Source organism: Protobothrops mucrosquamatus, unplaced genomic scaffold, assembly GCF_001527695.2.
Source record: "Protobothrops mucrosquamatus isolate PMUCROS unplaced genomic scaffold, P.Mucros_1.0 scaffold416, whole genome shotgun sequence".
Taxonomy (NCBI): Eukaryota; Metazoa; Chordata; class Lepidosauria; order Squamata; family Viperidae; genus Protobothrops; species Protobothrops mucrosquamatus.
Genome location: NW_015386745.1, coordinates 344,635 through 357,468, shown reverse-complemented (window position 1 = coordinate 357,468; position 12,834 = coordinate 344,635). Strand labels below are relative to the sequence as shown.

The following is a 12,834-nucleotide window of genomic DNA, read 5'->3' as shown; positions in this document are numbered from 1 at the left end:
ATACGCCCAGCTGGGTTCCCGATATGGCATTAGCTGAGACTCCAGGGTGGGGGTGAAAGTGTGGTGATTGTCATCCAGGAACCCCTTATGACTGTCATGAGTGCTGTTCCACACATCACCAGATGTGAACAGCTGTTCATTAAGTTTTGCTCAAAGGGTCTCTTACAGTGGTGGGATTCAGCCAGTTCGCACCAGTTCGGCAGAACCGGTAGCTAATTTTTTGTTGCCCAGGCCCAGAATGGACATCCAGAAGTGGCATCCACACAGAGAACCAACCGGCTGTTCACATATTTGAATCCCACCACTGGCCCCTTAGTATTGTTGCTCTTTTACCAGCCTCCCTGCTTCATGGCAACCTCTTTGCCTGAGCTGTTTGGCTTTGTTTCTGGTTTGACAGTGGAGTTGGGGGACTTCAGTTTCCCTGCTGACTGGGTACAGGGACTGAGACCAGGGAGCTGAAATGCCTAACCGGTATAAGACAATAGCCGTGTGTTCTCTGAAAATGGTCCACACTCTGCCTCACACCATATCTCCCAATGCCCACACAGCCATCATATTTATATCTCAATGGCAAGCCAGATAGGCTATGCATCTAGCCCTTGTCTGGAAATTGTCAATATATGGATCAGAACAAACAGGCTTAGGCTCAGCATGGCAAGGTAAGTGTTTTTGGGTACAGAAGCCTCCTGATTCCTGGAAAATTTCACCTTCAGTTCTGGATGGGGATTTTCTTCACTGGACAAAAATCATTCTTGATTTGGATTCTGGAATAACAGATTATTCTCAAAGAGCAGGTGGCAACTGTAACTAGGAACATCTTCAAACATCTTCATTTTGTGCATAATTTATTACCTTTGTTGAAGCAAGAGACCCTACCCATCATCATTCAAACTTAGATCATTTCCCAAGTACTACTATAATGTACTATATAAAACTTTGGATGGTCCAGAATGCAATGGCTTGGATAGTAATGGGTGCCATTCAGTTTATGTATTGCTATTGCTTTGACAGCTGGTAGAATTCAAGGTGCGTGTTGGGACAGAGGTAATTTGAGGATCACCTACTCTCAGGGGAGGTTTTCTCCATATCATTTACCTGAAGGAATATAACCTGCAGGGACAATGAAATATGGTCACTCTCCCCCACCTCCCAACCACTTCTCTGACTGATTTCAGCTCAGCCCTTCTGAGTATGATGATGGTAAGATATGGATTTTCCAGCATGCCCATGGGGTTTGAAGAATTTGAAATATTTCTTTTAATAGGTAGATCTTGTACATAAAATGGGTGCCAGAGGCGGCACTCAGAGCCCTCTCTGTGGGCACGCGCACTCTCGCCCCAGACCTAGGCCTTCAGCTGGGTTTTATAAAACCTTTTCACTTTAGGCCTCTGATGCCGTGTGCAAAAAAAAAAGGGGGTTCAATCAGTCAATTTCAACTTCTCACGGGAAAAAAAAAGATCTTGCAAAGTTGGAATTGATTGATTGAATTTTTTAGTCCCACCCAGTCTGCCGTTACCACCGCAGCCACGCCCACCCAATGGGCCACACCCACCCAGCACTTGACGATGCATAAGTGGGAAAACCCAACGTCAAACCCGTGAGTCAGAGATTTTCCAAGCGGTAGTGACTATATCATGGACTTTATAAAACTATATGTAACGAATTTATAATACAAAAGGTAATATAATTGGAACATACGTTTGATCATTGTTTATGTATTTTATGGTATTACGTCAATCTAACTAAAAGACAATTGAAAAATTTTTACATAAGTATTCAAAGCTAAAGTTTTCCAAGCAACATTGAATCAAACAGAAGGCAGTAAATTAGAAGAGATATGAATGTTTGCGAAGTGACCCTTCACTGCAAAGAAAGCTACTTGAATGAAAGCTTGAGTGAAAGCTCTACAGTTGCATCAAAAGCAAGGAGACCCTACTGTCACCCCACAACTACTAAGATTATAACAGTTGCATAAGTGTACTTTCTTTTGGCCTTTCTTCAAAGACCTTGACTGAGAATTCCAGAGTCAGAAGAGGTTTTAGGCCAGTAAGGGTTTTAGGGCAAAAAGAACTCAACAGGAACTGTGTCCCTTCAACATCATCAAATGTCTCACTAAAGTGAAGCCTCATCCAAACTTAGTCAAGGGAATCCACAAAGTGATACAGCATTGGGCAAATCATGAAAATAATTATTTATGTTGGGTAAAGCCGAGCTATTTCACAGAACGGGATTTGAAAAGAAGTTTTCAATAAGACTTCGGCCAAAACGTCTTCCTTCTTCAGTGGACATGGTGTTTTTCCATAAAAACAGTAGAATATTCCCTGCACAAACAGACACACATAAAAAAAAATCATGTATTTATTTCCTTTTCATTTCAGTGTAATCGTAAAGCATCAAGCTATTTAAAAATCAAGAGGCACTTAATAAAACATTTAAGAGCAAAAGAGAATTGAAGCAACTATATTAGCTGTTAAAAACAGTAGCAAAACTAACAGGAGTGTTCTTTCCAACCCTAATCTATTTTTCAGTGTAAATTATTCAGCAAGATAAAATTAATACTTAAAGCAACAGGGTGGGAGATATTTATTCCAGAATTTTCAGCTATGTTATGTAGAGCAGGGGTCACCAACCCGTGGGCCATGGCCCACTACTGGGCCGTGGGCTGTTGGCCACTGGGCTGCATGAGTGGCTGGCCAGTGCATCCTCACATACGCATTTGAACCCCCTACTTGTGCTAGCATCATGGCGTCATGCCGGCATTAGTGATGCTGTGAGTGTTGTGCAGACGCTAGCATCGCTGCAAGTGCACACCTCCCCCCACTTGCGCTAGCATAGCATCATTACGCACACTCTCCCCACTCGCACTAGCATTATGGCATTGCCCAGGCGCCAGCGTCGCACGGGCACTCGTGGCCCCGTTTGCATTGTGCATACCATTGCAGCCCATTCATGCACGCATGGCCCTGTGTGTGTGTGTGCGTAAAGGCACCTCCACTACCACCCACCCACCCTGGGCCACCAACCCAGAAAGATTGGGATCCCATGATGTAGAGGGTTGCTATCTTTTGACCGAAACTTTGCAAGGAAGCTGTCTGTGTTTCACATCCACCAATTTAAACAAGTAACTCCTTTAATTGGAAACAATCTCAACAATTTAAACTTTGTTAAGATTAACTTAGCAAGGATATACACTGGATGGAAGTTCTAAATGAGATTTGGGTGGATTCTATCTTCTTCTATAAAACAATGGAATTATAGCAGAGCAATTAGGATTGCTACTTTCAACCTCAGTTTATCCCTTATTTATTACACATGGGTGTCTTTGGAGGGGGGCTGATAAAGTAATTTGTACTTTGCCTTTTGTGTATTTGCATGAAATCTTACAACCTAAATACAAAAGGTTGAGTTTCCACTGGATCACAACGCAGATTACTTTGATATTATCGTGGATAACTACAGATACTTATGTCAAGCTCTGCCCCTTATTTACAATATTTGTGTGAAACATGTGTAAAGGACAGAGCTTCCATAATGATATAATGCACTTTTCTTCAGTTTTTCCATCATCGTGACTAGATGTAATGGATGCATGAATAACCTTGAGGAAAGGGGAGAAGGGATGCTACCTAAGAAACCATCAGACAAGAGAGGCAGGAGCCTGCCATTGCTTGCTCAACAGTCAAAGAAAGAAACTTGGGAAGGATCTGTCTGAATGGGCCTAATAGTTAAAGGTGGCGAACAGGAAGTTTGCATTTTCAGACTTGCAAGATTCTGTTAATGTAGCCTTACAATGAAGTAGAATTAGCCCATCTAATTGTGTTTCCTGTCTGGCTTCCCAGGAAGGCCAACATCAATCTTGAAATCTGAAAGTACAAACTCGAGAGCATTGGCAGCTAATGCTATGGAAAATAATAGATGCCTGAAGTGTACTATGTCTCATTAGTTATTTCCACCATGATAAAAGCCAGAGGAAACCTTGAAAATGTCCTTTTTATTACCAGGTAGGCATATCTATAATAATTAAGCTACTGAGTTTCCAACCATTGAACATCCTTTTTCACTCTCTACTGCTATGGATTTGTATTGTTATTTCAATTACAGCATGCAGGTTTTTGTTTAATCCAATTGTTTTATTTTGTTTCAGGTAAAAAGGTGCGAAAAGGCTGAAGAAATGGAATTTTCAGCAATAAAGTGTTGTGCTACTGATCTAATCTATAATCTATAAAATAGAGGCAGTTACAGCATCAGACTAGAAACAGGGAGAGTGTGAGATCTACTCCTGCCTTAGGCACAAAGCCAGCTTGAGCCAGTCACTGTTGCCCAGGCCTAAGAAAGAGACAAGGGCAAGTCACTTCTGAAAACTTTGCCAAGAAAACTGCAGGAACAGAAGGTACACACATAGACAAAAAAAAAAGTTATAAAATAGGATGAAGCTATATCAGATCAGTCTTACTCTTATTTTGTTTGAGCCGCTTTATAAAGCAGCAAAACTGAAATTTATCTAATTATATTCAGTGTTTTTAAACTGTTAGATTGTTACCTCTTATCCTCAAGAAATATGCTTTAGACTAGCACTTAAACCTACAAAGATCAGGATTATGCAAGCTATGGCGTTCTCTGTGACACTCTATGGAAGTGAAAGTTGGACTTTTGGGAAGCAGAATAGGAAAAGTATTGACATTTCTGAACTTTGGAGTTGGAGAAGATTCCTGAGAATGCTATGGACAATCAAGAAAACAATGACCAATTGAATAAAACATTTGATAACATTATCAAATAAGAATGTTCACATGAGACACAATGACCAGGCTCAAATTACAGTATCCTGCTTTGGATTCATTATATGAAGATCTGGCTCTCTAGAGAAGGCGCTAATGCTGGAACAGATGGAAGAAAAGAGAAAAACAATCAGCATGAAGGACGATGGACTCAGTTATAGTGATGACGAATGCATAGTTGAAAGACCTGAAAGTGCAGTTAGGACAGACCATCATGGAGAAAATCTATTTATGTAAGTGCTAAGAGTCGACAATAACTTGATGACACATAATTAATCACTATCCCTTTTCCCAGACTCAAATAATCAACCCCATTAAAAAACAAATATTTTATAATGCCAGTTGTTTAAGTGGTGTCGTATCAGTTTTGGCACTCAGTTTTCCTTCTTTTGCTTTTTAGATCAGGATTATATAATTTAAATGAATATGTACACATAATTATTTTAAAGGGGGTGTGAGGACTCAACAGTTAAAGACGCTGAGCTTGTAAGCTGGAAAGCTGACAGCTGGGGTTTGAGATCGGAGACTGTGCAACAGGGTGAACTCCCGTTACTTGCTCCAGCTCCTGCCCACCTAACAGTTTGAAAGCATGCAAATGTGAGTATATAAATAGGTACCACTTTGGTGGGAAAGTGTTCCATGTCCCTCGGCATATGATCATGCTGGCCACGTGCCCATGGAAAGGGTCTTCTGACAATGCTGGCTCCCTCGGCTAAGAAATGGAGATGAGCAGCATTGCTAAGAGTTGGCATGACTGGACAGAGGAAACCTTTACCTTTGCCTTATTATTTTAGATGACTTTCTCTTTAATTGCATTGCCTGAAACCCTGAAGCAGGAGGGGAAAATCTGACAATTGGTCCAATGTTTGATTTTCAACTTCTTTATCTGGTTATAGAAAGATGGAATTGTAGTCCACCATATCTAGAATATGATAATCTTCTGGAAGATTATCTGACCTTTTACACTGCACGGATAGTAGGAAGATACTAGGTTCATCCCACCAATACATATATAGACATATATTAACTCCAAGCAACTGTACACTCAGAGTTATTGATTTGGCATTGAAATTCCCTGCTGTGTTCCCACAATATCTGGCACTGCTAAGCCAATTTCTTTGTGGCATGACTGCAAAATAACTCAGATTGAAAACCTTGTATTTTGCAGTGTGTGACTGTGGAGAGTCACAAGATTTGGGGACAGACTTTTGAGAACTTTTCATTTCAGTCTACCCCATACTGCGTGAAGTAAACCTTGCTAATACATTTCACAAGTAATCTGATCAAGCAGTCTTAACTCTTCTAGCCATTTTTCTAATCAGCTTCATAATTGTTATAAACATGTTGTAATCATACCAGGCTTGAATTTTTCTAGACAGCATGCATCAGTGGTGGGATTCAGCCAGTTCGCACCAATTTGGCAGAATCAGTAGCTAATTTTTTGTTGCCCAGGTCCAGAATGGACTTCCGGAAGTGGCATCCACACAGAGAACCGGTTGTTCACATATTTGAATCCCACCACTGGCGTGCATGCAACACTTGCCTCTCCTTGCATCCTAGTCACTAAGCTAAAATGAGGATTAATACATTTCTTTACACATGAAGAGTACATATTGTAATCTAAAATCTAAAATGATGCTTGCAATTCTTAGACCAAATGTCTGGATGCAAAACTATGTTATGAAACATCCTCATAAATTTCAGTAGGAATTTATGTGCAGAAAGAATGCTGCTTCAACAACCAGACACCTCTTTTTTTTTTAACTCCTAGATACTTCTGTGTCAAAGTTCTTACAAAATATGTACTGAAAACTGCAGTAGGGGGACACTAGGAAATTTTCTTTTCCTGCCTGAGTTGGGAACATTAGTTATTCTGGTGACTTCTGTAGCTCAAGGGGAATGGCACAGCCTGAATGATAATTTTATAATCTTCCATTAGTTGGCTGAAGGAAGAATTCATTGGCTCATGGTGTTTCTCAACTGTTTTGGGGGTTCCAAGGTTAGCCACAGTAGAGACAATTAGAGAATTGGCTTCAGAATGCTTTAGCAGGATTAGGAAATGGAAACATTGCCACATAGAAGTGTCTTCTGTATGTCTGCAATTAAATATGGACCATATGTTGGTCTCAGACTCCTACCTGTATTCTTATTTGCGGTATGAAGACTCTCAAGAAGAAAAAGCACTTTATTCTGCAGAAGTGTGAAGTCATCAATGAAGGGTGCCTTGTCTCCTTCCAAAAGTATTCGAGGTGGTAATCCAGTCTGGAAATTATTTGTAACATTAAAGTTTGTAGGAAAATGCGTGGCTGCAAGGAAATGAACTGTGGTAGACCAGGCCTCTCCAAAACTGCTTTCAGGCCCACTGAGGTATGGTAGACTGAAATGTAAGTAGGGGAAATAAAGTCATGAATATTTGAATAATATTTATAATGTTACTGAACCAAATTGGAGAGAGGTTGCTAAGATATTTTTAATTGTAATTGACTTGCACCTTCTGGGATAAACTCAATGCTTTGGGATAACACAATGATGATACTAACCAATCAAAGATAATTTCTTCCTGCAGTATGGTGAACAATCAGATGATATAATTACTCACTGTGTCTAACTATAAATATGCCCAGTGGACTACAAAGATCGTCCCATGGATATCAATAATTGTTCATAGTATGTCATCTACTGTCAGCCTCACTAGATAGACAACGAAATCAATTCCACAGAAAACTTACATTTTTATTCAGAATGGCTGTAAAGAAGAATCTTGCAAATCTTACTCCTTACATCTAACAATAATTTCTATTTGCCGCCAACCAGGTGAAAAAACTAAAACAATCCACGATGGTTTTTTGGTTAGGGATCATAGAAGAAATTATGGGCAGAACATAAGATAATCCTACTGTTGTGGAAAAACCCACGATACTTACATCAGAAGACAAGACCACGAAGGGTTGAAGAAGACAGGTTTATTTGTGCACAATGGTTCAGAGCATTAGCATGACAGATTCTGAACACTGGGCTATTTCCAGCGTGTCATTCTTATACAGCTTGCCACCCACGCCTAACCCAATGGATGACTTCTTATCTACCTTTAACACACTAAAAGAGGGAAGTTCATGTCTTGAGACCTCACACATGGGAAAAAAGGAAGTTGATACAATTGACAGAAAACCACACTGCTCTACACGGGTAATATCTTACACCATCTGAGACCTTCAGTTAACATTTCTTGTAAAGGTTTCTTCATATAATTGNTGCTATGCTATGACCACTGCATTTTAGGAAAGATTTAAACCAGATTAAGAAGAAAGGTCTCTCATATCAGAGTTTCTCATAATTCTTCTGATAAACTTCTAACCTTAAAGGGTCCTTGGTGCTCTCTGAGCTTGGTTGTTTTCTTGCAAATGTTTCATTACCCAAACTAGGTAACATCATCCCTGGCACTTGAAAATAATCAAGCTCAGAGAGCATCAAGGACCTTTCATTTTAGCCCTGAGCTACAAATATTCTCCTTCTTACCTTTTTTGACACTTCCGAAATGCAGAACTAATAGAGACAGTATGAGCTTTCCACATGTAACCCAGGGCTTCATCTTCTGAGAAAAGAGGACTTGAAGCTGTTTCAGAGTTTGATGCAGTAGTCAGGAGATACTAAAAATAAATATATAGAAAGATAAGGAGATGTGGATATACTGTAGGTCGGACAAATAAAACTACTCAGTTATTCATAAAAATTATGCAACCATACCCATATATAGATACAATAATCCTGTTCCTGCTTACTTCAAACTTTCTTGAAAATGAAGATGTGTGTGTGTGCACGTGCGCGCGCGTGTGTAAGTTGTCCTTTCAGTCTAGCCTATTGCTTTGAAATTCCCTGGATGTCTGCCATTCAATTTTTAACCAGGCCTGACCCTATGAAACACCACCATCTCTATCAAGGAAGTCACTACTACCATAGCATGGATCCAATCACAGGTCACTTCACTATCTGCTTTTGTGACCCAGGAGGGTACAGGATTTCATAAACAGGTGGGTGAGCTAATAGTACAGAGAACCCTGTCCATTTCCTCAGGAGCCACCAGGACAAATTCAACCTAGATCACATGACCAGATTTGGCCCCAGGCACTATCCTCCAGCGACAGTTGAAACTCTAGGCATCCCCAAGGATTTACAACAGACTATCTGGTCATCATGACTCTTCTTCAATTTCAGAGGATACCCAACACAGTCACAGTTGTTACAACTGTGTATCCAACAAAGTTTTGCCCCTGGGACATGTTGCCACAGTTATTACAAACAACAAAGTGATATCCACACCATGGCCCTTCAACAAACTTTCCACCTTCTCATGTACGTTGACTGCAGCAAGCATTTTATATATGCAAAAATGGAAAGATAGCATCAATTCCCACAATGAAGAATGGATGGAAAAAGTGATGGAGCTAGCAGAGATTGCAAAATTAACTGTTCAATTCTACTGTATGCAGCTTCTTAAGATCATCCTGGGCCTTTAAGGAAGGATTAATCACTTCATGGACTTAACCACACATTATCTTTTGGGAAGTTTTAACCAATCAGGAAAGACACAAATCTAAAACACAGATGGTTGGACCCACAGTTCCAAGGACTTGTCCATTTCATTAGGATTAGCAGACTCAAATTCCTCCCAGATAAATACACAAGATTATATCTCAAACCATTCCAAAAGACTTTGTCTTAGGCTAGGCCAGGGGTAGGCAACCTTGGCTCTTTTATGACTTGTGGACTTCAACTCCCAGAATTCCTGAGCCAGCCATGCTGGCTCAGGAATTCTGGGAGTTGAAGTCCACGAGTCATAAAAGAGCCAAGGTTGCCTACCCCTGGGCTAGGCTATTCCTTTGTCTTGGCCTTCTCTGGCCTTTAGAGTGTAAAACCTGGGACATTACTCAAAGGTCAGTTCAAATTATCTACAAATATCTATCTTTGCACCAAATATGAAGAAAAGCATAGCTTTCCCCGCTAAAATTAGAAGTCCCCCCCAATCCTGTGTGCAGTATTTGCATGGATGGTTTAGGGAAGAAGAAGTGTATAATAGGAAGATATCCATATAGTTGTAAAAAAAAAATCAGCAGATATACCTTGAAAAAATCCTTCCAGGCAGACATGACTTTTGGCACCTGGGTATTGCATTCAGCAGTGCTAAGGCAGAAATGTTCTCTTTGCTTGTCTGCTGGCATTAATTCTATCTCATTTGGTAGCTCTTCAAAGAAGTCACTATCCAGTGCCCCAAGAAAGGGGACAGCTGCCAGGTAGTAATTCATACCTAGGGCAATTAAAAGTAGTGAACATGGTTTAACAAGCTTGGGAAAAAAACCTAATCAAAATAAGTTTAATGGGGAAAAAAATACAAGCAATCTTCATTTAGCTACTACAATAGGGACCAGCAATTTGGTCAGTAAGTGAAAGAGGTTGCCAAGTAAACAAATGACTATGCTGATGTTCTTACTTCAGCTTTGCTTTGATTTACAGACCTGCAAAGGTCATAAATGTGAGGACTGGTCATAAAGTGACTTTTTTATCACCATCATAACTATGGTCACTAAATAAGGCAGCAGCTAAACAAGAACAATCTGTATAGTCCTACACCAAGTCCCATTTTTTTAAAATACTGAACAAGTGCTGGGGGACTGCCCCCACAAAATTGTGGTATGGCCTGTTTTACACAGATTTTCTGGGTAACAAATGAATCAAATTAAAAAAATGTGTGTAACTGATATCGGAATAATTGCATAACATAGTATCTGATTAATTTTAATTGATAGAATGTTTAAAGGTCATCAAATTTTAATTGGGATCTCACATGGCCTTTTGAGAAATCTTTAGTTATGAAATGTATTTGTGTACAACTCTAATGTCATTGAACACTAATCACTAACCAGGTTTCATATCGCAAGTCAGTGTTAATTATTAAACATGATTGCAATTCCTTTTTTTTTATATCAGTCTTGCTTGGAGATAATTACATGCTACAAGAAATATCTTCTGGACTATTCCCATGGAACTATTAGATAAGACACATTTTAAAATCAGTCATGTTAGATATTTTTGGCAATATCTTATTTGTACTGAAAATTTGTTTCTTTTTTTTCCTGATTTTGACACTTTATATATCACCCTTTGTCTTTTCTCATTTCCACCATACTGGTATTTGAGAAAATGTTCCATAGAGGAAGTCTAACATATAACAAAGTTACTAGTGAAAGTGCTTCTACAATGTTATTCTGTGTAAATATTTATGAGGCCACACAATCCTGCAGAACAATATGAGAACTGATGCAGTAATAATAATAATAATAATAATAATAATAATAATAATAATAATAATAATAATAATAATAATAATAATAATAATAATAATAATAATAATAATAATAATAATAAGTAGTAGTAGTAGTAGTAGTAGTAGTAGTAGTAGTAGTAGTAGTAGTAGTAGTAGTTGGAAGGGACCTTGGTCATCTAGTCCAGTGATGGCGAACCTTTTAGAGACCGAGTGCCCAAACTGCAACCCAAAATCCACTTATGCATCATCGAGTGCCGGGTGGGTGTGGCCCATTGGGTGGGTGTGGCCCATTGGGTGGGCATGACTGCAGCGGTAACAGCAGACTGGGTGGGACTAAAAAGTTCAATCAATCAATTTCAACTTTGCAAGATCTTTTTTTTCCCACGAGAAGTTGAAATTGACTGATTGAACCTTTTTTTTTTTTTGCACACAGCAGCGGAGGCCTAAAGCAAAAAGATTTTATAAAACCCAGCTGAAGGCCTAGGACTGGGGCGAGGGCGCGCGTGCCCACAGAGAGGGCTCTGAGTGCCGCCTCTGGCACCCGTGCCATAGGTTCGCCACCACTGATCTAGTCCAACCCCCTGCTCAGGCAGGAAAACCTATACCATTTCAGACAAATGGTTGTCCAGTCTCTTCTTAAAAACTTCCAGTGTTGGAGCATCCACCACTTCTGGAGGCAGGTTATTCCACTGGTTAATTGTTCTAACTGTCAGGAAGTTTCTCCCTAGTTCTAGGTTGCTTCTCTCCTTGATTAGTTTCCATCCGTTGCTTCTTGTCTTGCCTTTAGGCGCTGAAGTATAGAAATGAGAGGTTGCAGGAATTGGGTATGGATAGTCTAGAGAAAAGAAAAACTGCGGGTGACATGATAGCAGTATTCCAACATCTGAAGGACTGTCACAAAGAAGAGAGGATCAATTTATTTTCCAAAGCACCAGAAGGCAAGACAAGAAAAATGGATAGAAACAAATCAAAGAGAGAAGCAATTTGGAATTAAGGAGAAACTTCCTAACAGTGAGAACAATCAACCAGTGGAACAGTTTGCTTTCAAAAATTGCAGGTGCTTCATCACTGGGTTTTTTGTTTTTTTTAAAGAAAGGACTGGATAGCCACCTGTCTGAAATGGTATAAGGTCTCCTTTTTGAGCAGGGGGTTGGATTAGAAGACCTCCAAGATCCCTTCCAGCTCCATTCTTTGATTGAATACTTTCATAAAAGCAGTAGGTAGATGTTTCATTGACAGTCCATCTGTCCATGCCCAGACTCTGAAAGCTTGTGGTAGAAAGATTTTTATTGATTATTTTATTGATCAATTCTGTAAGGCAGGAGTCTTCAAACCTGGCAACTTTAAATCTTGTGAACTTCCAGAATTCCTAAGCCAGCCATAGTGGAAATTTTAGTACTTGGCAAATCTTGTCGCTTTTATAAGACATCAACACAATTGAAGAATGCAACTGGAGCTTTCTCCATCCAGTATAAAAATAAATCATTCCTAAACAAGAATATACTTACAAGCCCACCAGCTGAATTCAGATATGCACAGACTTTCTCCATCCATATGGCCACACCCTGTAGAATTAAAAGGATCTGCTAATCTGCCTGGAAAAAATGAAACATTAGTATTGTACAGAGAAAAATAAGTATTGTAGTACTGGGTCAGCAAATTGTTTTATCTTGACTATTTTTATTTATTCATCAAATTTATATAGCCACCCATCTCACAAAAATGTGTCTCTGATGG

General features: G+C 39.6%; 1 protein-coding gene across 1 annotated transcript in view; it reads right to left on the bottom strand.

The window, feature by feature from the left end:
* Positions 1–2,217: 2,217 nt before the first annotated feature.
* Positions 2,218–12,834, bottom strand: part of CUNH6orf58 (chromosome unknown C6orf58 homolog) — a 21,292-nt gene continuing 10,675 nt past the window's right edge. Inside the window, exons 2-6 of the mRNA XM_029284190.1 lie at positions 12,606–12,692; positions 9,896–10,080; positions 8,295–8,425; positions 6,917–7,155; positions 2,218–2,321 (exon numbers count right to left, since the gene is read on the bottom strand). Coding sequence (XP_029140023.1) covers positions 2,218–2,321; positions 6,917–7,155; positions 8,295–8,425; positions 9,896–10,080; positions 12,606–12,692 — 746 coding nt within the window. The remainder of the gene's footprint in view (positions 2,322–6,916; positions 7,156–8,294; positions 8,426–9,895; positions 10,081–12,605; positions 12,693–12,834) is intronic.